The 27,290-nt window shown below is 30.6% G+C and overlaps 4 protein-coding genes across 15 annotated transcripts in view; 2 read left to right on the top strand and 2 right to left on the bottom strand.

Moving 5' to 3' along the window:
* The window catches only part of LOC141449009 (proton-coupled amino acid transporter-like protein acs), a 30,585-nt gene extending 23,395 nt beyond the window's left edge, over window positions 1-7,190 (top strand). For all 4 annotated transcript variants that reach the window (XM_074117995.1, XM_074117994.1, XM_074117997.1 and 1 more), the window contains exons 4-10: window positions 1,078-1,228; window positions 2,321-2,442; window positions 2,534-2,618; window positions 3,301-3,573; window positions 4,166-4,344; window positions 4,500-4,675; window positions 5,823-7,190. In XM_074117995.1, coding sequence (XP_073974096.1) covers window positions 1,078-1,228; window positions 2,321-2,442; window positions 2,534-2,618; window positions 3,301-3,573; window positions 4,166-4,344; window positions 4,500-4,675; window positions 5,823-6,064 — 1,228 coding nt within the window. In that variant the 3' untranslated portion in view covers window positions 6,065-7,190. The remainder of the gene's footprint in view (window positions 1-1,077; window positions 1,229-2,320; window positions 2,443-2,533; window positions 2,619-3,300; window positions 3,574-4,165; window positions 4,345-4,499; window positions 4,676-5,822) is intronic.
* On the bottom strand, window positions 2,614-11,906 carry LOC141449016 (uncharacterized). 3 transcript variants are annotated; one of them, XR_012455291.1, is made up of 3 exons: window positions 11,586-11,763; window positions 9,660-9,759; window positions 2,614-3,260 (listed from the first exon to the last, which is right to left on the bottom strand). XR_012455291.1 is itself a non-coding variant. In XM_074118011.1 (3 exons), the coding sequence occupies exons 1-3, from the start codon at window positions 11,711-11,713 to the stop codon at window positions 7,741-7,743; spliced, it is 723 nt and encodes a 240-aa protein (XP_073974112.1). In that variant the 5' UTR covers window positions 11,714-11,906; the 3' UTR covers window positions 7,700-7,740. The 3 variants fall into 3 exon arrangements, 2 of the variants coding, with proteins under 2 accessions (XP_073974112.1, XP_073974113.1); XM_074118011.1 differs by lacking the exon at window positions 2,614-3,260 and adding an exon at window positions 7,700-8,235 and having other exon boundaries at window positions 11,586-11,906; XM_074118012.1 differs by lacking the exon at window positions 2,614-3,260 and adding an exon at window positions 7,700-8,235 and having other exon boundaries at window positions 11,581-11,905.
* A 49-nt stretch (window positions 11,907-11,955) lies between these two features.
* On the top strand, window positions 11,956-21,442 carry LOC141449013 (proton-coupled amino acid transporter-like protein acs). 3 transcript variants are annotated; one of them, XM_074118006.1, is made up of 8 exons: window positions 11,956-12,178; window positions 12,253-12,403; window positions 12,486-12,607; window positions 14,370-14,454; window positions 14,527-14,811; window positions 14,901-15,067; window positions 16,545-16,714; window positions 21,151-21,442. In XM_074118006.1, exons 1-8 carry the CDS (start codon window positions 12,114-12,116, stop codon window positions 21,387-21,389), a joined length of 1,284 nt encoding a protein of 427 aa, XP_073974107.1. In that variant the 5' UTR covers window positions 11,956-12,113; the 3' UTR covers window positions 21,390-21,442. The 3 variants fall into 3 exon arrangements, with proteins under 3 accessions (XP_073974107.1, XP_073974109.1, XP_073974108.1); XM_074118007.1 differs by having other exon boundaries at window positions 12,041-12,178; window positions 12,267-12,403; XM_074118008.1 differs by lacking the exon at window positions 16,545-16,714 and having other exon boundaries at window positions 21,151-21,323.
* A 1,147-nt stretch (window positions 21,443-22,589) lies between these two features.
* Window positions 22,590-27,290, bottom strand: part of cu (NADP/NADPH phosphatase nocturnin) — a 69,753-nt gene continuing 65,052 nt past the window's right edge. For all 5 annotated transcript variants that reach the window (XM_074117999.1, XM_074118000.1, XM_074118002.1 and 2 more), the window contains 2 exons: window positions 26,203-26,499; window positions 22,590-23,105 (listed from right to left, as the gene is read on the bottom strand). In XM_074117999.1, the coding sequence (XP_073974100.1) occupies window positions 22,899-23,105; window positions 26,203-26,499 (504 nt within the window). In that variant the 3' untranslated portion in view covers window positions 22,590-22,898. The remainder of the gene's footprint in view (window positions 23,106-26,202; window positions 26,500-27,290) is intronic.

Genomic DNA, 27,290 nt, shown 5'->3' with positions numbered 1-27,290 from the left:
AATAATATTTAAGTTATCAAATTGTATTAGACTTCTAAATAGGATTTTTAGGTTACTTGTTTAAATCTATTCATGTAGAATAACTTTCCTTAATCTCTTATCTATCACAATTGTATAAGATGTAATGTTTATGACAGTAAAAAAATAGTCTAATACTATTTGATTATGGTTGTTATTATATAATGCATGATTTATTCCAATCAAAATCTGAATAGGCTACTCGATTTTAGGAATATCCACGTTTTCTTCCATAGAATTTCAAAATCAGCATTGATAATTGTTGAACAGTTTTCTTTGGGTTTAGATTTATAAGGAATAAAATTTGAATTTATTATAAGTAGATAAAATGCAGCGCCAATGTAAGTGCCTCTTACAATGGAACAGGTCTGTGATTACCCAGGTTGAAGATGAAATAAAACCATTGCTATATGACTTATAACAACCATTAACTGATTTTGTAGAGAACTATCCATATTTTTTGTTGATTCATTCTTTAATCCAAGGGAAAAATAGATTATTCCCAGTTTTAGTCATAATTTTCTACACGGTATTCGTTTGAATGCCAATCATCTTCCTAGTTCCGCTTTTCTTTTCAGCTCCCTCGTCATTAAAAGCGTTTGTTCTTTGTTTCGTTGGTGATACTTCTGAATAAATCAAAGTATTCATAGATTTCTTCCTGTCTACTTATTTATTCATGTACTAATCGTTTCCTCTTCGCATCTAAAGTAGGGGAACTTAGGGGAAAAGCACAGGTTTAGGCTCTAGATCAAATATCTGAATCTTGCACAGAGGCCGATCAGGACGCTATTCTGACTTCTTACATTTATTTCAAGACCCACAAATCCTATATTCTTCGACCAGTACTGATGATGTTTACCCTTTCACAATCTGGAAATGTACAGGATCTGCCTTTATTTCAGATTTCCCTATTTTACATTACTTTTTTCTCCAATTTGCTAATGTCTCCATTGAATATGTGTGGAAAAAAGAAAACTGATAAGGAGAAATACTGCTTAATACCCTGATTAATATTAATAAAAATATAAAATCTTAATTTTATACTGTTTACATTTACAGGAACACAGAGACTTTAATCCATTTGCTCAAAGGAAGTCTTGGGACAGGTATTTTAGCCATGCCACAAGCATTTTACAATGCAGGGCTGTTAGTAGGAGCTGTTTGTACAGTCTTAATTGGAATTATATGCACTTATTGTCTCCATATTTTGGTCAGAGATTATCTCATTTATTATAATTTTTAATATTAGCATGTTAACAGAAAACGTTTAGAGAAGAGATTGTTCATTGCTAATGCCAATTTAAATATTCTCTTTCTAGAGCCTCTACATTTACAGCTCACTATTTGGTAAAGAATAGAGTCCTCTGTAAAACCGTTTTGTTGTTCACACCAATAATGTAGTTTATTTTACTAATTTTAAGATGCGTTAACATTGAAGATCTTTGGCACCTGCCGACTTCTAGCATTATCAATTCAAACATTAGACAAAACTTCCACCAATTGACAAGTGAACTGAGGAGACAGTTCAACGCGTCAGGTGGTGATCACGGAATCTAAGACTGGAGTCCATATTTCACCGAGTTAACCCCTCCTCTGATGTGACTTAATTTATATAAAAAAAAAGTCTCAATGATTACGAAATGTATTTTAGTTTAAAATAAGCATTAAAAAAAAAAAAATAAATGAAACAAATTTTGCTCAACATTAGAAATACTCAGGAATGAAATTGTTAAAATATTAATAAATTTGATTTTGAATTTCAATCATATTTCAGTAGTTTTTTGATTCAATAATTGGATTTGAAAAATCTTTAATCACTTCAGGAGATCATAATAATCTCTACATTATTTAATTCATTATTTCATTTATCTATCTTTTGGTTCATATCTATTTATATTTAACTAAATATATTTATATTTATCTATAGAACCCTAGTAGGTTTTGTTTTCTTCTTCGAGTGCACCACCATTTTCAAAGGCTGCGAGCTACTTCTAGCCAGTAGTTGATTCTTACAAATGGTCTCTCACAGACCATACGAAAAACACAAAATAATAAACGGTTAGGCTAAAAAGTAAAAAGAAGATATCTCTCACATTTAGCAGACATCTCTTATTTTACTATAATAATCTGAGGAGGTTTTATTAGGCTAGGCTGATTCGTAAGCAATTTGTAAAAATAAGTCTACTTAGGAATCGTTCCCAAAACAAATAAATTAATTTTGTTACCCACAGCAATCTTTTAGACTTTAAACACTTAAAACTATAAAACTATTGACCACAACTAATAAAATATGAATTTGCAGGTAAAATCTCAGTACATACTTTGTAAAAGAGTAAGAGAACCAGTTCTAACTTATCCAGTTTCAATGAAACTGGCGTTACAAGAAGGGCCACATTGTTTGCGAATGTTCGCTAATGTTTCAGCGTGAGTTAGTCAATAAAATTATATTTCTTTATTGTACGCTTTATTTAATATTTATTTAAAAATTGTTTACAAAGTGATTGTTTAATTTCAGGCCAATTGTAGATATTTTTATGATTTCTTATCAACTTGGAATTTGTTGTGTATATATTGTGTTTGTTGCAACGAATGTTAAACAGGTAAAGAGATTATGATACAATTATTTCTTGCATATTGTTAATAAATAAACTATCAGAATCAATAATATAACCGTCAACTGTCCGTGGATAATCCGAGGCAATGCAACTGAATCACAATTAGTAACTCGATCTTAAAATCGACAATGTGTTACTTTGAATACTTTTAATCACTTTCATGATTAGGCACTCCAGCTTTCTTGCGCTTTGCTTCTCCAAATGCAGTCAGCTGCCAGCTGTTAGTCGCAAGAAACGTTTATGCATTCATATTCGCTCCACCTTATTATATACCTTTGTGTTCTTGGTTAATCAATTTTACGAGTACTGTTTGTTTTCTTCAACAACTTAGTTGGTAATTACCTCTATTTATGGTCTGCGTACATAATTGCTCTGTTAATCGCAGACGCCCCGTTTATAGCTCGCGCGCATATATTCTTTATTTATTTCCTTCCATATTATATCTCCTTAGGAAACCAAGATGGTTCATAAATCCTTTCAAGGAATCCATTCTTTTTGTTTTTTTTTAAAAAAAAAATCACGTCAGCATCTCTAAATTACAATTAGCACGTATTTTTCAAACATGTTTTTTCCTACCTTTATTGTTCAGCAAAAAATTTGAAACCAAACTCTTCTTTCAGGTACAGCCTGTAAAAAGTACGAATATAACCATTGGTATAATTTCTAGGTTGCAGATTATTACATAACACCATTGGATGTTAGATTATGGATGTTAATATTATTGTTGCCGTTAATATTAATAAATATGATAAGGAATTTAAAATTATTGGCGCCGTTCTCACAGGCGGCTAACATTATTACATTTGTCGGCATATCAATAGTTATGTATTATGTATTTGATCAAATGCCATCGCCGAATTCAAGAGAACTGGCTGGAGCATTAAGAAATTTTTCACTTTTCTTTGGAACAACGTTGTTTGCACTGGAGGCTGTAGGAGTGGTAAGAAATAATAATTTTAATATACGATACTTGTTATATAAAATATCTGTATTGGGTTCATCGTCGGGATTTCTTACTTAAACTTTCCCTACGAGTCTTCAGGCTCTCGTGTACATTAAAAAAAATTCATTTAACCTTTAAAAATTCATTTAATTCGTTAAAAAACAGGTAATAATCCGAAACTTATGGATTTTTATTAGTGACTTGTTCTTACAATTGTGTTCCTTTATTTTATTAAATATTCTTAGTTTTTCTTATTTTAGATTTCCTCTATGAGTTACTTATATACCAATTGTAATCTCTTACATACCATGTCTAAAAACTGAAGTTTTAATTCGTTTTTTGAAAAGAAAGATCCAAGTCTTATTTTATTTCTTATTTTTTCATCTTATTCATGAAAATATTTAATTACATTACTAATTATTAAGACCTTCTGAGTTTTCTTCGAGCATGACATTTTCATGACAAAGAAAAACAGATTTAAAAATCTAACAGGATTACTATACTAGATAGTTATTCTATTCAGTAGTAATAATAATAGTTAATTATAAGATTATATATTTACTTATCAAGGATTACTGTTTTATTTCAGATAATCGCTTTAGAGAATAATATGTTAACTCCTAGATCATTTGGTGGATACTGTGGTGTGCTGAACAAAGGTATGACTGTAATAGTCATTCTGTATGTGTTCGTCGGTTTCTTTGGATATATAAGATATGGTCCGGATTGCCTGGGAAGTATTACACTGAATTTACCCCAGGAAGATATGTTAGTAATCTTTAAGCATAATAGTTTATTAATTTTTTAACTCAAGTTAATTTCAAAATAAAAAAAAAATACATCTGCACAAAAAATCCACTTGCAGAATTTTACATAAATATGTTTATGTTTAAAACTAATTAATAATAAAAAAATGGTTGCAGTTTGGCACAAGCAGTGAATATAATATTCGCTATTGCAATATACATAACTTATGCACTTCAGTGTTATGTACCGGTGGATATCATTTGGTCAACATATATGAAAAAGAAATATGAGAACAGTGATCACCGGCTGGTTATTGAGTACACAATGAGAGCAGGAGTGGTCTTGGTTACATGTAAGTTGAATTTTCTTTTGAAATTATCTGCTAATAAACAATACTTCCTTCCTCTTACAAATGGATGGCAAACAGCTTTTTAAAGAAAGTTATCTTTAAGGAAGGATTATTTGTATAAAAACAGTTTTTTAGCTTGTTAAAAACTGAACAAAACACTTGTTAAAGAAGTAAATTTCGGAACTCAAACTATTTCAAAGGGGGTTTCATCAGTTTTATAAAAGAAGAAGGAAAGAAGCCTACTTTCTTAGTAGGCTTATCACACCTCCCATTTTCAAAATACAGTCCTGACCAGTGTAACACTTTGTCTCGGTTAATTGATAAAAATTAAATTTCAGAATATAATTTTACATCTGCTTAGAAAATAAACCGAACAATACTCCAAGAATAAATTTTAAATTATCACTTTAAGTTTCATCACTGACTGTTTAAGTATTGAAGTCCATCCTTAGATAGTTTGGGTTTTATACGTCTTTTGAACTCCGTTCTCTCCGACTCGGTGGTATTGTTGTCTCCATTATTTTATAGATTTTTTTAATAAAAATTCTTTCCAAAGTCATTTATTTGGGCATTTCTACAAGCTCCTTGGGAAATAGTTAATTCGCTAAGAACCCACTATGAACTATACGTCCGCAGCACTTTATTATAGAAATCCTGTAGCTTTTTGATTGAAGCCTTTCTTGCCCCCATTCACACGCAGCAAATGTAACTAGTTTTACTAGAGTATAGACTTATAATTGAGCGCATAGCAATGAGGATTCAAAGGTATCCATATAATAGAGCTATCTGTGAACTCAAAAGCCTGTCTTAACTTCATTGTAATGAGTGAAGTTCAAAGTTCATCTCGTCTCGTTAAGAATAACTTAACATTTTACCGGTTTGAGAATATTGTAAGTTAATATTATATTAGAAGACTCAACAGAAATTTGTCAAGATTGATAGAAATCAGAAACTTTATAAAAAAAAAAAAAAAGAAAAAATAAATAAATAAATATAGCAAAGCTGATTTCTTTTATAATTTCAACATTTTTGCACAATTTTGTATTTTCCGAACGAGGGTTGACAACTTCCCTTCTTTAACTTTCTATTTAGCTAGAGAAATCAACCTTATTGTACAACATTAAAATGGAACAATATTTTTGTTTTACAGTTTTATTGGCAGTGGCAATTCCTAGACTTGGATTGTTCATTTCTTTGTTTGGAGCGCTTTGTCTCTCTGCACTGGGTATTGCTTTTCCGGCCATCATGGAAATTTGTGTACTATGGCCAGACAACTTAGGAAGATTTTATTATGTCTTATGGAAAGATATTCTGCTTATCATCTTTGGCATCCTCGGTTTAGTAGTGGGGACTTCAACAGCACTTATAGACATTATAAGATCTTTTCAATAAGAATTAGGAAGTCAATAGATAAATAAGCTTGATTTCTCTCAGGGAAATATAAGCATATCATTAAACATGAAACAGGCAAATTAATGTTTTACAAAAATTAAAAAAAAAAAAAAAATGCAATGTACTGAAATTTATTCAGGGAATATTTGTGGCACTTTAAGAATGCAATAATGTACAGTATGCAGACAATGCTGTGCTTGAGTAGTACGTTTAAAAATTTGTTGTGTTCAATAAGAAAAATACAGAAAACTAGTTGCGCAAATTCCTAATTGAATCAAAGAACACCAGAGAGTTTTCATTAAAGAAATTAAAATCGTATCTACAAGCATTATCACCCCATCTATCTTTCTAATTGTTTAGTAATTAAAACAAAACAAAATAATTAGATAATTAATTAAGTAAATCAAAAGTAATCAAATATACTGAATTTAAGTTTTTACGTCCTTAAAGGCCACAAAAATACTTTTGGACATTTGTTGATTGGAATTGAAACACAGAAATTTTGAAGTTCAATTAAAAAAAAAAATTAGGTATAATGAATATTTTTTACACTGAGAAGCAAACCGAATTTTATTTTATTTGATAATTTTGGCCTAAATAGACCAATAGAATTAATTATAAATAATAATAATTTCGTTAACTATTGAAATCTTTTCAGTATTGTACACTTTTTTTTTTTTCTTAAAACTGTATTATTACAAGTTTCAGTTTTCTTATTTTTAATAGGTGCTCAGTTTTATTTTCCAATTAAAAGTAAAAAGTAAAAATAGTTTTCTAGCCATTGATGGATCTGGTTAGTGAACAGTTATCCACTGACAGATAAATAAAAGAAAAGAAAAGCGCACCTAATTGTAAAGTATTTTCTAGAGAGAAATGCGTAAAAATACAGAAGCCTCAAAGTAGAAGAAAGAGAGCTTAAGCCTGCCAACAGTACGCTATTCTTAGCTACTATGTGTTTATTTATAGTTTTTAGAAAATATTTGATGTTATCTATGCTGTGCATAGAGTGGCAATATTAAAGTATAAAGCTACAAATAGTAGCATTGTTATTGTAAATATTATTGTAATATATATTGTTTAAGAAGAAGAAAAAAAAAATAATTGAATAAATATCTCTTGTAGTAAACAGTTTTTATTTACTATTTGATTTTCACTTACTGGAAAATTTGTATTGCGACCTAAAAAATATTTAATTTTTACAGGAAATTTCTGGTTTTTCAGGTTTCCACAGTAGGAAAATAGTCCTCAATCTGGTGTGATGTGGTTTGTATTAAAAACAAAACAGTAAAATGTTCTAACTTTATAAATATTACCTTCGCGGTTATCACCAAAGAATCTTTTGCAATTCCTCAACCAAAAGTAGGGGAGACTGTTGTACCTTGGAACACTTTTTTTGTTTTTTCGTCTGTATAAAATACAAATTAACATTTCGAACATTTAACTATGTCTCTACGAAGAGTGTTTTTTAAGCTACAATTTCCAATATTAAATGTTTAAAAAATATAAATATTAACTGTAAAAATGATGGATCTGTCAAGTGATGTTTTCTGTTCCATGGTACAACATGGTCATGTACCATGGAACACAAGGTCATGTACCTTGGAACATAAAATATTAAAATTAAAATACACACAATTAGAGAAAGAAAACATGTATTCAACACAATATACAAAATACTATTTCTGCACTATAAAAACAAAGAATCTGATGGACATTTTCAAATAATTGAGTGTGGATTCTTTGTCATGTCGCTTCATGAATCCACGCATCCATTCTTCACCAGCAATTTTTTCATCGCCCCATGTTGTTGGATTTTTTTTTTTTTTCGCTACAGCATATTTGTAAGCCAACTCCCTCACACCTTTCTTTGAGAGCCCATACTGCATTTTGGCTATTGTCTTTATATAGTCAACCAGACTTAACTCTTCCGTGTCATCGAAAACACGTTTTACAGTATAATTTGTAGAATACTTAAAATTTTCAGCCCCAGATTCTTTAAAAACTTTTAAATGTCTTGATAAAGTGGCGAGAGACACTTTATAAATTTTGCATGCTTCTCTCAATGAAATTTTGTTTTCAGAATTAGTTGTAACAGCGGACATGGCTTCTTCAATGGCATTAGAATTAACAGGGGGTCTTTTCCTACCTATTTTACTGCGTGGCATCTTTACCTATAAACAAATAAAATAAAATAAATAGCCTTTAGCAAAAGAGTAGTGTTCCAACGTACAGGATGCAGGTTTGTTTCAAGGTACAAGACGGTACGTGTTTGAACAAAAGTTGCAATCTAAATTATAGGTTACGAATAGAAATCAAAATAATGTAAGTATTCTACTCACTATTTAGCGGAGATTATTATTCCTGACGTGGTTGATAGTTATATTCACTATTTTTGAGAATAAACACTTTGGTTTGATGTTATAAAATTTTACTTTTCACTAAGAAAAACTAAAAATTGCTCTGGAAACCGCCAAAAGCAAACAAGAAAACTGAAACTCAGTTTATAGGGCTGTTATATTATGATCTATCACATACTTCAACAGAAAGTCCAAAGATGACACCAGTGTCCAGAAACATGAATTGTTCCAAGGTACACTATGCTCAAGGTACAACAGTCTCCCCTACTATTTTTATTGAATAATACGTTTTTTTAGAGATTTTCTTGAAAACAATTTAGCAAATTTCTTGATGACTTTCTGAATTCTAGCTATTTATTAAAATTTTGACCGTTTATGCTGCAAACATAATCAACCATTCTGCTGTTGGCCCTTTAATAATATCTCACATGGCTAAAATCAAACAATTCTATCCGTAAACCTAATTAGAATCGAACTATTGGTTGAAATTTACATTAATTAAGAGAAATATACTTAAAAAACAAGAAGTTAAGATTTCCAATAGTTCAGTGATTAATAAGTTATTCATTTAATTAATTGGAAAATATTAATTTAATTTTTCCGTATAGCTAGCGCTAATGCTACAACTTAGGGGATCAACATGCACAAAACTAAGTAACGAAGGCTGCGAGACTCTCTCTGTGCTTAAGAGCCGAACTGTGCTCTATGAAACCATCCAGTAACCTAATCTTCGTCTAAGCATGCAGACCTAAATTCCCTATGTTTACCATCTCATCAACGTCATTTAAAACCTCGAAGGTCCACGCATAAAATACTAAGTTTCATCATTGTAGGCTCTCAACGGTTCTTTGATTGTAACGACTTTTTTTTTGCTTCTGAAATTTAACAAGAACGCCAACATGTGTCAGGTCTCACGGGAAAGAAATGTTGAACTTTCTACTTTTAAATTGCATTAATGCAATTGGACCTCAATTGATTCATTTTATTCCCATCTCCAAATGTGTACAAAAAAGTTTCGATGGTGCGGATTCGGAAAATAAGTGAAATTGTAGAATTAGCTACAGCCTATTTAACAATAAATTGTAAATTAAATCCTTAAGCTCTCAAAACCTAGGTCTTAAAGCGAAACATGCAACATAAAGTAAACATAATTTTTAAATGGAAGACGTCAAACTTTAGAAAAATCAAGTAATTTTGCTCCATATTGATAAAACAAAAAACAAAAATGTTATCCTTACTAAATCTGTGTTGTCATTAAATACCATCATCACATTCTTTGGGGATGTCAACTTTGGGCTTATATTTCCTCTTTTTATTTTGCTCCGAATTCGTCTGCTCCTAGGATCATCAGAACAAATTATATTACATTTGTTGTTCAATATAAATTTATAAAAAATTCTCTTTTACAATTTTCTTTCTCTCTCTTCTTATTGTATTTAGAAATACAACATTTTTCCTTGACTACCCTACCTTCCAATGAAATAAAAGAGAGCAGTCCGATTTAATTCGCATCTACCTTGGTCATTAGCAAAGCTATATTTTCTCCATTTCATCACTGGCTTTTTATCTACCAATAATCAGATAAATTAGAGAAAGTACAGAGGCTATTATATTAAGAGTAATACTTTGCCAAAAAGTACTCCCAGCCACATCCTATATTTTATATTAGAATAAGCTTTCTTACGTTTTTGCCTTAACAATATATATCTGAGATATATGGAAAAGTTTTTGGATTAATAATAATCTCTCAATTAAAAAATTGGCAATGGAATAATAAGAAAAAAAAATTCAGTGGTTTAAAGAATTGGCCTATTGGCTAAGAAATTGGATTGTGAGATTAGTTTGGATGTCTAATCATTCAACAAGGTTTTCGACCAACTTTTTTTTTTAATAATAGCCACAATTTCCTAATAAACTTTTTCTCAATCTTGTCAGTAATCATACAGTTAACAATTGAAGACTACACAAGAAAAAAGGGTCAAGTCCATTTTATAGATTTTTCAGGAGAGCAACTTTAAAGTTTAAAACGTTACAGTTTCAGTATTTATTGAAATATGCTTTTATTATTTATACAGTGCATTTAATGGACCATTCTTTAGTATTCCTTAAAACAGAGGTCGCTAAAGTGGCCTATATAGACCCCCAGGGGTCTATTTAACAATAGTAGGGGTCGATCTGAGCCTGGGGGTCGAAGGAAAAACAATTTCGAATCCAATATAGCGAACCTTGCAAAGAAACTCCAGGCACACCCATCTCATTAATTAAGAAGCAATACTGTAGTAACTTTACTTATTTATAATTACTTATTATTTAATAAATATTAAGGTATTTAAATTTCAACATTATGATATTTTTCATGAAACTATTGTTACTCAATGTAAAATTACTTTAATAAATGTTTAAAATCATAAAATAAATGTACAAACATAGTTCCCTACAGATAGTTTTATTTTAATTAACTGAATATTACTTTCACGGGGATCGATGGAGATTATGTAGGGATACATTATATAGGGGTCCATGATCAAAAAAGTTTGGCGACAAATATTTTTTAAAATTGGGGCCTCTGTGTCTATTTGTTTGTATGCCTATTTTCCAGTTTCTTAGTATAACCCTCGAATCAGATTGTGAAAGTAAGAATATAATGTAATGTAGAGATCATATTTCACTAAATAAACTCCATGCAACTCCCATGACAAAATTCTATTCATCTGTGAGTCTAGTCATCAAAATATTCCAGACTAATTGATTTTCAGAAAATAATAATATTGTTTACAAATTTTCTGCTTTTATTTCGAAAGAACTTATGTAAATTATAATGATTATTTTTAAATATGTAGGGAAAGTCTTTTAGTCTATTTTTAATTATAATAATACAAAAGAAATGACATTAAATTCACGTGGTCTCCTCTCTTTTATTTCACCTCAAACCACTATTTTTATTTTTTCATTTACATCTGTCTAGTTAGGAACTTAGTACTCAAAGATTCTATACAAAAAAAAATATATGTTTAAACAATCTACTTATTTTATCTGATGTAAATTTATCTTTTATTATTCTTATTATTATTAGGTGACTCTTGCTGGGTGGGGACCCTATAAATATTACATTAATTTTATATTATATAAATACTGTTTTTTTATAAATTATAATTATACTTCACTCTTTCTGTCCGTTTTTTGGATGGACTTCGCCCTTTTTCTCAGAGTATACCATATATTCATCTGGATATAACTCTGTGACTAAAACCATTAAGTTGATCCATCTGAAAGTTTGTGTGATGAACTGCATAATGATGCCAACATCTTATCTTTCTCAAAATTGGACTTGACTCCTTTTTTCCGTCTAGTCTTCAATTATTATTTGTAAATTATTAGTAAAAATATTATCTTAAATATATTTGCAATTAAAATGTACACCTGCCAGTTAATAAGCTCTTGAAAACAAATAATAAATTCATTACAATTTTAAAACTGAAAAACATGAACTCATATGTAATATAGGATTCATAAAGTACTTGCCATATGATAAAAGTATCAACATGTAGAAAATGAACGGCTTAGTAATTGATTATAAAATGCAATAAGATGTAGGGAAGAATGACTACTTACCAACTCCCTTATTAAACCAAGTATTGAAAAAAGAAAATACTTTCAAATAAACAAAATAACAAAATAGAAATTGGATCGTTATGGAAAGGAATATAGAGTTAGATTACGAGCCATACAACCATCGGCTAGTTAACAAGCCTTTAAGGTTTGTAAAGATAATTTTTTTGTTTTTAATATTACACTCTTACTTTAAGAACGCTAAATTCAATAACATTTTAGCTTCCTGCAAGCAGTGAACCACTTACTCTCAGCAATTTTAGCAAGAAGTTTGATGGCATTGCCGTTTGCAATTCAAAAAGGTGGCCTGGCTACTTCTTTAATAATAATTTTGCTTTTTTGGATTTTCTATCCCTATTGTATACTCCATTTGGTAAGTATAAATGGTAGAGAGGGGAACCTTTCTCTTTTCCATTTATTTTGAACTAAAGAGTTTATTACTTCTTTTTTTGTAGGTCAACTTAAAATATAAAATCGCCAAAGCCCATAAAAAGCCTTATTTGACATATCCTAAAGCATTGTATTTAAGTTTTATGGAAGGGCCAAAATTTTTTCGGCATATTGCTAAATGCAGTAGGTAGGTAATTTAATTACGTTAAAAAATTGCAATTTAAAAATGGTATACACACAATTAATCCAGAAGTTTTAAACTCATTGGCTTTGTTTAATGATGGTGCAATACAATATCCAAATATTCTACACGGTTAGTAATTACTTAAAAGGATTAGAAAGAAAATTATGGATTCTTGGCCTGAGGGTCGGCCAAAATATTGAATTTCTCTATTGGTAAAAAGATAAGATATCATAAAACATAAAATAAATAAAATCAAAGTTAATGGACTTTCGGTATGTCGAAGGTAAATTTTGAAGTAGCCCTAAGATGCAAAAAAGTTTGTACAAACTATTTTATACAACTATTTTTTTTCTAATCATTTTCAATTAATTGTATTAGTTATCACCCAAGTTGTCGATGCGCCAGGAAAATAAAAGATAAGCTACCATATTGGTACTTAAATCTAGCGAAATTATTTTTTTTGGACTTCCGTATTAACCACAGCCGATCGATCAGTGAATTATTATTCTCTAAGGGGTATTGATCTCCATTTCCCCTGGACGGCAGTATCAAATCCGGAAGATTCTGCCTTTACACAGTTTTGCTCCGACAAAAAATAACCAACCCCCTCTTGTTTTTTTCAAACTGGGACCTCTCAGGTGACTATTTCTGTAAAGACTCGAGTTTGCGGCACTCATTTTCGTATTTTACGATAATAGAGGTAGGAACTTGGACTGTAGTTCTTCACATTTTAATAAAGATGCAGTTTCACAAGGTTGGGATTAAACCAAGTCGCATATTCGTAGTGTTTATTTTTGGAAATTAATTCTTTATAATGTCATAAAAAGAGATGTAAATTAAGTGTTTTGCAATAAAAATTACGAGTATTGTTCTTCCACGGTTTATAAAGATCTTAAACTAAAAACAAAAACAAACTCCTTAGTTCAGCCGTGATGCCAGTCACACTATCCAACGTGAAGATAAACTGCTTCTGAGCAATGTACAATTGAAATGTTTGACTGCTAAGCTTCTACGGGATAAGTGCATTGCTTGAAAGACAAAAGTCACTGGGTAGTTTTGAAAATGGTTTCCCGGATTCAAAGGTCGTTTGGGTCTCGCTACAGAGAAGGATATTCACAACTTTCAATAAGTATTTAAAACTTCCCAGCAGAAATTTTCTTAATTAGATCTGATTAATTAATTAGATTAATTAGATCTGATGTATAAAAATTAATAAATTTCTTGAAATAGTTTGGATATCGCTCAAGTTTAAATAAGTAATTCGATGTAAGCTTAAAATGCAGATTTCCTAAAAACTGATAAACAATAACTGTTTCAGGAAAATTGTTTTTAAAACTAAACTTAGGTTGCGTACATAAGGTAATCGCCTATTTTTTTCGGCCGGGTCAATGTAGGTGTTCCGGATGAGGGCCCACGCACACACTGTAAAAATATTATACAATAAAAATTTTAAAATAAAAAGTAGTTATACGCGGTACTCGCACTGAAGATGTGAACCCTCACTCATAACCACGCCACTAATACCCATTTGCTCCTGCCTCGATAGATTATTTATGTGTTGATTGTTCAAGGAAAATCCCATAAGCAAAAATATATTCAATGAAATTGATGTTTTTCCCATTTGTAATTCCTGTACATTTATTGGCACGCCTTGTTAGTCTACAAGTGCTGGAAATGATTGTTAGATTTATAACATGCAGAATTCTAATATAAAATAATTTATATTAAATATTCCTTCAAAATAAATGTAATCTCACACTTTCAGAACGATAGTGGCAGCCATGATATTGACCTACCATCTCATAAACTGTATGGCTTATGCATCGTATGTTAGTTTTGCATTAGCAAAGGTAAGTAAAATGATAAATTCAAAAAGAATTTCGTTGATTCAATTATGGATACTTGAACCCTAATAATTCTAGGCTACAGGATGGCATGACGATAGAGAAATAATTGGAATCTATAAGCTCTTATTAATCCCACCATTGATTTTTTTGACAACATGTATTGAAAGTTTACATGCAATCTCGCCTGTTTCATTAGCAGGAAATATCTGTACATTGGCTTCTGTAATTATTGTATTCACAATTCTGTTCAAAGATGGTTTAGATGTTTTCAGCGCTGGAAATGTAGTCTGGTTTGGTTCGATAAACGATTCAATGAATTTAATAACACTTTCAATGTTCAGCCTGGAACCTCTAGGAATAGTAAGTATTTTTTTAAACTGGAGTAAGAAGTTTTTGTCTAACACATTTTTTTTATACCCCGATCAAACTTAATTAAACTGAAATTTCAGTACATTGCAATTGAAGAATATATGGAAAAACCTCATTTATTCCACGGATTTAAGGGTGTAGTTACTGTGGCAAACATAATACCTGCCTTTTCTTATATTACTATCGGAATTTTAGGAAGTTTTAGATTTAAAGATGTAACAATCAGTAAACAATTCCCTCAAGATAAGTAAGTTTATTTTGTTTAAGGCAATAACGAACTTTAAATGTAAATTTATGTCATGTTAAAATACAAAATTGAATTTTCTCTTAACGGCGACTCTCCATTTTAAATTAAAAGTAATTTATTTTAGACCCCTCTTAAATTTTAAATCACTCACTATGAATTAGTTCACAATAGTTCCATTTCATTTTAACTTAGCCGATATCTAAAAATCCTGGAAAGTATTCTTCTAGAATAATAACAACGATTAAGTAACAATTGATTTATTTTTGCTCAATTCTTCCTGCCAGGCCACACTTAGCAACAACGACAGCAACCTTTAAAAATTATTTCTTACCTTTTCAAAACTAGAATTTCATGAAAATTCAATTTCGAACAATTGAATGATTCTTCTCCAATTCACCATCAATAACATTAACAATAGTTTTAAAGAAGAATAAAGTTTAATAAAATGAAATATAAATTTAAAAACACTATTTTAGATTTTAAAATAATGAAAGGAACTGATAGTTAACGAAATTAACTAAATATGTAATTAATCCACAAGAATAACCCATGGTTTTCTGGGATTAATTATCTGGTCGCGGACTTAATAAAATAAGTGACTTTAAAAAAACGTTGTTGGCAGAGTTTTTTTTTTAATGGTATGTTTGATATAGTTGCTCAACTAGAGAAGCGTACTAGAATAGATTACTAGGAATGTTGATTAAGAGTAACTAAATATCAGGGGTACACAACATTATTTTTCAGTTTTTTGTGGCTGCTTTATTAAGATTTCAGTAAGTATTCACAATCCAGAGGATATTAATTTTTCCTGTACTATTTAGCAGCAACTGAATTAGACATCAGTAACTGAGATAATCCATAAATTCATTTAATGATTATTTACGTTCTGGAAGAGAAAGTATTTTGTTTAATAATTTCAGCTTTTTGGTATCAAACTGTTTCTTACATACTTTAATTGACGTGCCCAAATTAAAAATCCTACCTATAATTTACTTTTTTTTGGTAAACAAATATAGAACATTATTCGTTTTTTCTTTCAAATATCTTAGGATCTATAATTGGATTCTTTTATAAAGAATGTTGGACAAAATATTGAAAATTACGACAAAATATGTCACAGAGTGTAATAATGCTCTCTAAAATATTCATACGTAAACAAAATTCTGCCAAAAGCAGAACCAAAGCAACATTTTCAGTTTGTCCGCTCTATAACTTCATAAAATTTTTAATTGTATTGGAACAGTTAACTTGAAAGGAGTATTGGTCAGTTGTGAAGTTAACTGAATATAGTATATTTATTAAATTAATCACATTTTTTACCATGCTCTCCATGTATTATGAAAAGTTGTTAAATAATACAGACTACTTTTAATTTAAAGACCAGTTTATACGCCAAGTGTCTTTTACCCAGGTGACTTGGCTAAGGAAATTTAATATGTCTGGTAACTATTACATTTTTTTTTTTTTTTGTTAATAGATTGGAATTATCATTTCTTGTAATTTATGCTGTATCTATTATCTTCTCTTATCCGCTCTACTATTACGTTGTAATAGAAATGTTTTGGAAAGTCATTGCTAAGGATGCAGAAGAGGAAACCATTGCTTGGGTCAAACCATTGTGTCGGATGACAGTTAACATATTAGTCGGTAATATATAAGTGGATTTACGTCGTTATATTTAGTGAAGTACTTATTACTGAATAACAGAAAATGAAAAAAGAATGTTAGGCTGTAGTTAACACTTGTATACACATGTAATTAAGACAAGCAAAACATACTAACATGTACAACCTCATTGACAAGATGCCAGAACTCCAATATGTTAAATTAATTATTAAAAAACAAAAATAAACTATTTTCAAAAAATAATACTAATAATAATTTTATTAAATATAAACCACGAGTAGTTCAGAAAATTCACATATCAATCAAACGAAGGGCAAATAAATATACCCATTTCCTCCTATTTTAGTAATTTCACTGGCAATACTATACGTTCGTTTGTTTTTAAGTAACTTATACGTATAGCCCAACTTTTTTTCTAACAAACTAGAATCTTTTGAATAGGTACAGTACATCTTGGTTTCTTTTGACCTGGATAACTGGATTTTTTTTTATAATCTTATTAATCTATTCTTTTCTAAATTCTACCTTCTTCTACCTCTTCTATTTATATTATTTCTTCTTTCTTCCAAAATCCTATACCCATCCATAGGGCCCCACACACTGCTTCGTTTAACACGGAACTCTGCGTTGCTTGGAGTAACGCAGCTGTTTTCTAGATTCCAAACCACTTCTTTCAAAAATCTTTATAGATTAACCAGAAGTTGACGGTCATTTGCATAAAAATACAAAATCCATTAATATTGAAGCATTTTTATTTTGTGTTAATAGAAAGGGTTTGGAAAGATATGGACTCGAATTATAAACTGGAACTTCTAAATTTGATTAGATTATTTACAACTGTATTTTTCATCTTGAAAGCTTTACTTAAATTTTTATTTTATCCAGAACTTCACCTAATAATAAACATCACGCCCCACACATAAAAACAAGATGCATAATTTACTTTTTATGAATAAAATTATCATTTAGGAATCCCACTCCCTTAAATCTTCATTTTTCAACTAATATTTTGGTGAACCTTTCAAAAACCAAACAAACCCTCATTCACATAAGGAGTAACTTCCCCCCTCTAGCTTTTAAAAAAATGATATCATTAATTAATCATTTCAAAAAGCTAATTTTTAATTAGTAAATAAAAAATATTTTAAGAAAAAACAGTTTGACCGGCCTTTTTAAGTAAAAAAAGGATTAATTAAACACTTTTAATTTGATACCTTTGCCTATGATAATAAATTAATAAATATTTAAAAGATTTTGCTCTGTTATTTCTTTTGACTTTCTCTACCTAATTCACTCATATTTTCGACGAGCACCCCCTACAACTAATAAATAGGATGCAACTTATATTTTCTGTCCACTAACTTAGTAGTCCTTATAATCTTTCTTGGATTAACGGTTACATTCCTTTCTCACTTTTCTAGAGTTGATTTCGTTATTGTTCTTAAGAACATCTGAATCTATAAAACATCACAATAACACTGTCAATATTTTTTTTCCTACATTGTTTTAAATTTTCAGTTTAATATTCAATCGATTACTTATATTTATTTTATTTTTAATAATCATATAATCATCTTACATGGCCCATTACACGACCATTCAGATTTTCATTTTTTTACTTTATCAACTAATTTCAAAGATTCATTTTCCATTAAAGTACCTATTCCGAACATTATTTCTCACTTTTAATGACAAAACTTTCAGTTTAATTTTTACCCTTTCATCAATTATCTTCACTACTTATCGAATAAAAGTTCCACCTCTATATTTTCTAGTAATGTATTAGTTTTTAGATAAAAAATTAAATGTTTTTTATGGCACAATTACTTTTTTATTGTAAATAAATTAACTTGAATATCATCTACTTAATACCTTATTTGCATTATTTTTAGCTATGGTTAATTCTTTCAGTTCTTCAACTTTTAAAAGTTATTCACTTTCTAAATCCAGAAAATTCTATTATCAGAATTATATTTCACATTATATACATATGTACCTTACTCTTCCACAGTATAACCAACAAAAGGTACAAGGTACCTTATTTTCTTGTACATGAAAACACGATCTTCATGAATTTTGTGTTATTTATTATTGTAATTGTGCCTCCTACTTATATCACATTCGGATCCGCATCTATAATTGAATTTTACTCTACTTTGAAATATATTTACGACCGGGCCTAACACATGAATCCATCAGCAATATTACTCTGTGTGACTGATTTTAAACGGTATTGAACGCATGCTTAATGTATCCCTGCCCGGTTTTAGACTATCAAATCAGAAATCGAATTTTCTTTACAAATCTATCCCTGATGATGGATGATAGTAAGAAACCGGTCAGAGATTGCAATAAACACGTGTGCTATGACGGAGTTATTATTCAGCACTGAGGACCTATCTACATTTTCTATTATTGAGTGACTGAACTTCCATATTACTTTTCTTCTTTCGTCCTCATTTACAAGCCCAATTTCAACTGAGAAGACATCATTTTTCCGTAGACTTCAAAACCATCACGACTCCATCTATAGTTGAACTTCTTATTGATTCGGCTAGGGCTAGGCGCTTAAATTTGCATACCACGATTCGCATTATATTTAGTCTATCAATTCTGTTCTAAGATAAATTTTACTTCTGGTTCTTAACCGCATTATAATCTAATTACTAAGCTTATTTATATTTTTTTACACCCATAATGTTCTTATTTTCCATTGATAATGTCCAGATTTTTTAAAAAAATTCAATCCTTTCGATAGAATTTTCTAGTCTTGCTTCTAAAATAATCAAAATTCTAAATTTTTAAAGGTTAAAATTCTCTCCAACTGCTTTCATTATAAAAATTTCTAGTAGCCATATTTTTTTGAATTTACATGTAGTATTGTCAAAATAACACTATGAAAAGTATTTTCTTTGTATTAATATATATTTAAAATAATTGAAAATCGAATGTTATCACTTATTCCACCGAAAATGCGTTCAGCTTCCTTGATGAAATAATACAAAATAAGAAATAGTGATTGATACTTTGTATAAGACTTTTATTAAATACATATAAAACAGTAAAGAAATGTTTATCGTGTGTATTCGACAATGCTTTTACAAATATCATCCATACAATCAGAATGAACAGAGGAGATCATTCTCCATAATATATTCACTGACCACAAGAATGCAAGTATGCAGGTGCCAACTACACACACATGTAAAACCGTACAAAAAAACACTAGAGCACTTCTTAACTAGTAAATAGTTACCACCCTTATTCAGCGACTTAACTAACTGACATATTGCCGGTAGAGATCAGACCCAACAGTCCCCCTCCAGGCGCTATTACCGCGCTTGTTTAAATTCATTTTTAATTACGTTCTAGACTTGCTAATCACACATTACCAGCATTTTACGTTCAGTTTGATTGTAGTTGATTATGAAATTTGAATAAAAATTGAATAATTATTGTAATTAGGGAATTATGTTTGGGGAATATGATGAGAGGGTTTACTTATGTGCGCAAATCATCAGTCTTTTGAGGGGTAACGAAAGAGTAAATCAAAAGAAAATAGTTAGTTTAGAATAAAACTCAGTGGTTAGTGCATTGGATTGCACGTGGAGATCAAGGATTCGAGTCCAGCCTGCTCTTAATCCTAGGAGGCTTCTTATATCACCGTTGCTAAGGTCTATTTTTTTACTGACCAGGATTCGTGATAGTATTCACAGAGGTTTTACATTGCGGTTTTCCTGGTATTGAGGAATTCCTTTTACTAGAAAGGATAAGAATCCAGAAGACATTTCTGAGGCGAAGCTAGCATTGAATGCCTGTGTTCCACACAAGGTTCTTTATTAGATGTAAAAAGGTTGTATGGGTAAAGTTGAGGGTTGAAGCTGATGTCTATAACAGTGAGGATAGAATAAAATAGTCCTGTGGGGGCTCTGATCTGTGACTAAGACCTTGCAGGAGGATGAATTCAGAGTTCTTATTGTTATTCAAAGGCCGGCTAGCCAGAGCAAGGCAGGTGCCATGGCCTTTCCCAATGCCACCCTCAATTTGGACAGCACCTTCTGCTGCCTTGAACATCCTTCTTAATTTACTATCTATATCCAAGGCAAAGCCACAGCTGAGTCAACAAGGTTGATGAATGCTTCCATTTGCCCAGAGATAGCTTTTTCAAAGGAGCGGTGCGTGTAAAAGCTACGCGAGAAACTGGACACTTTTTTGGCATGATCCAAAAATCATGGCGGCGAAAACCTAGTCATCCCTCGTCGATCCTAATCTAATATCTCCTAGTTAATTTTCGGAGAGATCCTGTAAAAAATAGTAAACTCTCAATTTACAAGTAAAATTAATGTATCTATTAATATATTAATAAGAAGTAAAGATTAACCAGAACGATAATAAAATAACATAACTTTATTGTCATTAATAAATAGTTAATAAATGTAATGGATTTATGTTTTCAGTGTTATTTGGTATGGCGGCACCATTACTTGAAGTTATTATCAACATTTTGCATTCATTCCTGATTCCTCTTCTGTGTTTAATAGTACCAGCAATAATGCAGACCATCATTATATATAAAGAAAAGGGAGGTGAGAAAAGGTCAAATGCTTGTAAAGAAATTGTAATGGTGATAGCAGGATTGGCTGCGTTTGTTGTAAAATGCTCAGTTACGATAATGATTTACTTAAGCAACTCATAATGTTTTTTATTTACTTCGAATAAAACAAAAATATATTATCCTTTTTTAATGATAACACCTTTTCTTTTTAATATTGGAAGAGTTAATATTATAATATTAAGATATACAAAAAAATATATTAGAGGCTAACGAACATCTTATTCTTCAATTTTGACAGACTTCGCTAACAAATACGACGTAATTAGATCGGTGTAGAATATTTAGGCTATTACTACCGGTATCTAGTAAATAGGAGGTACTTTAATTCTGTAAAATGGAAGTCTACTCAATGACTTGATTTGTCATTAGAGTTATGAATTTTGCGAATTTTTCTTACCTCGCTTAAGAGTATGTGTTGCAATCGTATCAATTGGACCTAATAGTAACTTTAGAGATCGTTCTCTGTTTCAGATTTTCACAGAAAGTGATTTTTGTACAGGTTGGATTCTTCCTTTTAATTTGGCATCCTGTCTCTAACAAGACATTGTATTCTTTAATGAATTCCAGCGGAGTCCGATATTTACGCTCCTATGGTATCATTAGGAAACCAAATCATTTAGTTTTTTTAAATTTATGGAAAGTACGTGATGCTTTCTCTGTTGAACGACGTTTACATTTTCCAAAAGTGGTTTTTAGTAAATAAATGGTCAATAAAGGACGTCCCAGCTCTGAAGCCTGACTGCTCCTCAGACATTTTCGGTTTGTGAATATCCTTCAAGCCTCTCCCCTGGGTAACGAAAGTTCGATATTCTAGCAGAAAATTTTATATGCTGTCGAGATTTGAGCAAATAATTAAGTACAATTTTGAGATACTAGAAAAAGATCTGTTTTAAAACGATCAGATTTTTAAAATGTTTTGTTTAGAAATAGACTATCAATCATTTTAATTCACAAACATCATTTTAAGCGAATAACAAAAAAATTAAATTACATTCCAATTTTCACCATCAGGAATTCTTTTCATTGTTAGATCTCTGATAACATTCTACCACAAAAATAGCAAAATGTTTTATTGAATTTATATACCTAAGAACAGTTAAGATGCTATGAAAGGGTTGTGTGTGATTAGAAATGAAAAACAAAAAAATCATGGAAATAGAATCAAAGGCCTTCTAAGGAGTTTATGGGTTTACTATATTTTCTTATCGCAGGTAATTCAAATTTTATGTTTCGACTTAGAGTACCTCATGGTTGACTGGTTGACTTATGTACAAAATCGCCTTTTACTTTGTATAAATAAAATATATTATTTGTGCAAAATTTATATTGCATTATTTCAGTTTTGTACATCAGTGCCTTACAACAATTTAACAATAAATAATATCACTTAAATTAACATCTACAAACAATAAATTTAAATATAAAATACTTATATACACATAGCATTAAAATATAAATAACTTTATTAACAATAGAATATAATATAGCAGCACACCTCCCACAATTTACCTAGGCTGTGTGATGAATCGATTCGTTTTTTAATAGAGAGGTAATCCGATCCCCTACGTAATATAACAGAACATGTTTAGACTAGAGAGGACTCTGAATAGAATTAGAAGCCGTTGGTAAGAGATCGCAGACTAACGAGAAGTGATCAGAGGGGTAACCAAACGATGGTACTCTGCATTCTCCTATTTCTTCACCAGTAGGAAAATCAAGTAGAGATGATACTCGAAAACCTCCCTTTGAATAAAATATGTAGTCTATGGTGTGGCACACTTCTCCCTCCTCACGAACCTGAATAAATAGAGCACATTTTATTTAATAATATGAAATACAAAAGATTTTAGTGTTACTGTACAAATTTCAAAGGTAAAATAATGTAAAAGAAAGTAAGTATAAGTTCTTTAAGAAGAGTGCTAAATAAATATTAAAACTGTCCGGTAGGACAGTTGTATAAGGGTTGACCATCAAAAACTGCACGAAAAAGTGTAACGTTGAAAAACATCCAACTTTGACAATTTTTTTCTCTTTTTCTATAAAAGATAAAATTCCCAAATTTTCTTTAAATCTTACTCCAAACCCTCCTTCATAACTGTAATTTTTTTGCAACCACCCAGATCTAATAGGTTTCGATAAAAAAGTTGCCGAAAATGAGCAAAAACCGCTTTTTCAAAAAATGTTCTTGTTCTTGTTCTTCTTCTTCTTCTTGTTGTTCTTGTTCTTGTTGTTACCTTTTTTGTAAACAACGTAGCGCCTAAACGCGTGAACCGATTTTCATGAATGAGGTGTCATTGGATTCGGAATTTTATGTAGATGTGCCTTTTGGGGGTCTCGATCCTGTACATCGAATGGGAGAGGAGTTAGCCCCCTTAATGTAAGGCCCCCTCCAAAATTATTATTACTAATTACTCTGTAAATCTTGGCCCGATTTTGATAAAATTTGGTAGGATGATAGGGTTAGGGCTCCCCTACGTAACATTAAAGCGGCGATCAGCTCTTACACTTGTTAAGGGGAAGTATAGCAATCGTTTCAAATTATCGACACGTGAACCGACCGAAGTGTCATTCGAATCGAAATTTTGTACAGATTTACACTTTAAAAGTCTCGACGCCGTGCCTCATAAGGAGGGGAGTTCGCCCCACCCAAATAAGGCCCTTTCTAAAACTATTATTACCAATATTTCTATAACGCTTAGTAAGATTTTGATAAAATTCAGCTCGAATAAGTGGTTAAAGCTCCTCTACGTTGCTGATGCTCTTGCACCTACTAAGAGGAAGTACTGCAATCGTTTAAATAATCAATGAGTGAACCGATTTAAATCAATGAATTGTCGTTCGATTAAAAAATCTTTGCCTTTTAGGGAGAAGTACTGCAATCGTAGTTTATTTTTCTTACTCCTCTTAAAAGGAAGTACTGAAATCGCAGTTTAATTTTGATATTCACGTACAAATACCTTCCTACGCTTTTTCAAAAACATTGTTATTGGGGATGGTTTGGGGGACCGCAACTATAATCATTCTTTAAAAAGATCTCTCCAGTGGTAGTTACGGTTCCGACTTAACACCTTATCAGGTTATAATTATAGAATTGCTTATTCCAAATTTTAAAAAAATCTGTAAAGCAGATATGTAACTTTGTAAAATAGACAAAAAGGAAAATCTATCCAAAAGGTACAAAAATCTCCTTAACAAAAACTTACAGTTTAAAATGTTAAGTATAAGGGTTGATTAAACGCCAAAAGGTACACAAATCAGCAAGTACCCAACATTTCATTAATACTTCATTAATATTTAAGTAATTCTACTGCATTAATTTTCATTAATAAGTTATTTTTTAGAATTTATTAGATGTCACAGACCCTTATGCTGGCCACTTCATTTATAATATTTTTTTGTTATAATTATGATAAATCACATAAATATGTACATGCATGTTAAAGTAGAAAAATACAAAGTTAGAGTCGGCTACTGTCTTGAATTCGTCTTACCGAAATATTCGTGAGCACAAATAACACACAGTTATAACAAGTAGATTATTCAACAACAATTATTGATTTCTCGATTGTAATTTAATTTAGTCCCCCTAATTTTACTTATAGTAAAATACTGGAATAATTAGCTGTCCTAAAAATATGCATATCTTATTTACTTTATATTACATATATACAACATTGTGGGATGAATACCTACATTGAGAATGTAATTGAAGAAAACTATGTTACTTGCGATAAAGCCAGATAATTATTATAAACGTTTGACTACTTCATAAAATAACAATTACTTTAATCGAAGAATGAACTTAAACCGACGATTTTTGAAAATCATTGATGTATGTTGGTGAAGTTTCTTTTAAAAGAAAGTTTTGAATTTTTTAGCCTCATAATTTTTTTTTATTTTTTGTAACGTTTTTCTTTTTAACCTGTAATTAATAGTTTCATTATTATAGATAACTAGATATTACAGTCAATCTACAGTGCTACTTGAACATATATTTTGTAGACGAAAATGGCCAGCATAAGGGTCTGTGACATCTAATAAATTCTAAAAAATAACTTATTAATGAAAATTAATGCAGTAGAATTACTTAAATATTAATGAAGTATTAATGAAATGTTGGGTACTTGCTGATTTGTGTACCTTTTGGCGTTTAATCAACCCTTATACTTAACATTTTAAACTGTAAGTTTTTGTTAAGGAGTTGCGTATAGTATTTGCAACTTAATAAATATTTTGAATGCAACCACATACTCATACAAACATACAAAGTATTTTTTATTTTAAATTATTGCTCTCACAATTATCATTTATTAGAAAATTTGACGTAATGCTCTACTGAAATCAAAATAAAAGATAGATTTATATCTTCCAGAGCAGATGGCTTTAGTGGAGGACCACAACTTGGTCCAGTGTTACTGGCCTGAGTGAGACCTTATACATATGTACGGATTTCCACAATCTATTAAATTTTCCTGTAAATGCTTCCACATTTGTCACAAATAGTATTTTACATAAAAACCTAAATATAACACCTAGTAGCTTTTCTTAAGCAGCTGTACTTCACAAGTACTCCTTGGTTTCACTAATAATAGGCATTCGTCAATTATGGATTTATTAAGAACTCGTAAAAAAAAGTCAAATTAACTAGAAAAGATTTGTTTGAAAGGAACTGATTAGCTGAGGCTAAGAGCAAAGAAAATTATTTTTTTCGAAACCCCTGAATACCTCTCCAATTTCTTATTATTTCCTGTTTCAAGAATTATGGTCTCAATGAAAATTTAGGAAAGTCCTGTGGATACATTTTCAAGATTATTTACAATCTATTTCTATAACGTAATTGATTCGAGATTTTAACCGAATATAATGGTGTTAAAAATAAACAAAATACACCAACCTTCCATGTTGTATAAGGAGGTTCGCCGGCCTGATAAGCAGCATAAGCACTGGCCAATCTAAGGGCTGGATGTGTTGTAACTGTACTATAAACTGGTTCGGCGGGTTCTGCATTGAAATCGCCACATACAATAACTGGCCTGTCGCCACAGTGACTAGTTACAAAATCTAAAAGATCTTTTCCCTGTTCATTGCGTAGCGCAGCAAGAAGAGCGCCGTTTCGAGCTTTTAAATGTGTTGTAGCGACACAAAATTCACTCCCTGTAACCAGGTCTCGAAGGATGGCCAAAACAGCAACCTTAAAAAATTAAGTGAATTAATTAAATAACTCACAGCATTGTCAATACTTTCAACAAATTGGTTTTACATTTTGTACTAACTTTAGATCCTCTGACTAAATTTTCAAATTTAAAAAATTGGAGAAAATTATTTGGTAAAGTAAAAGAAAATGAAAAAAGAAAGATTGAGTGCTATTTGTATGAGAAAGTTTGTGTGTGTCAGTAAATAAATGATCTCAAAATCGCCGGAAGGTTTTTTATTATAAACTGAGAGTTGTATTATACAGAGAGAGGCAAATTTACGCCATTCTGGCTACATCTTGTTGCCTCTTTTCTGCGTGTTTCCAATATTTTCTACACGAATATAAAAATATGACTTATGCGTACTTAAAAATATGTGTATCTTCACACCATTTTTCGTCAACTAACGTCATACAATAATATTTCTTCAAAAAGGTCAGCAAATCTATTGAGAGTCAGAGTACTTTCCAAAACGAAGTTGTAGAACGTTGTTTCGAACAAAAAGAACCATCAATCTCTAACTTTCAAAACAATAATTTCTTAAAAATAAATTTTTGTCTCTTTTGTGAGAAAACTGTGCTGCAATGTGACGGTAGAATATGTGAGGTGGTAGTTAGTGTTAGTTCAGTACAGTTCGTGGCTTCTTTTTAACAAAGAAGTCATTCAGTAGTAACTAAGTAGAGATAGATAGATATATACGCATGTAACCCAGAAAAAACAAACATGGACAGAGAGATCTGTAGAACTTGATCTTTACTGAACAGAAATAATCTGGAAATGATGTTTATCA

The sequence above is a fragment of the Rhodnius prolixus genome, unplaced genomic scaffold (assembly GCF_049639745.1).
Source record: "Rhodnius prolixus isolate KJV_2025 unplaced genomic scaffold, Rpr scaffold_2, whole genome shotgun sequence".
Classification (NCBI taxonomy): Eukaryota; Metazoa; Arthropoda; class Insecta; order Hemiptera; family Reduviidae; genus Rhodnius; species Rhodnius prolixus.
This window is presented reverse-complemented; position numbering and strand designations above follow the sequence as displayed.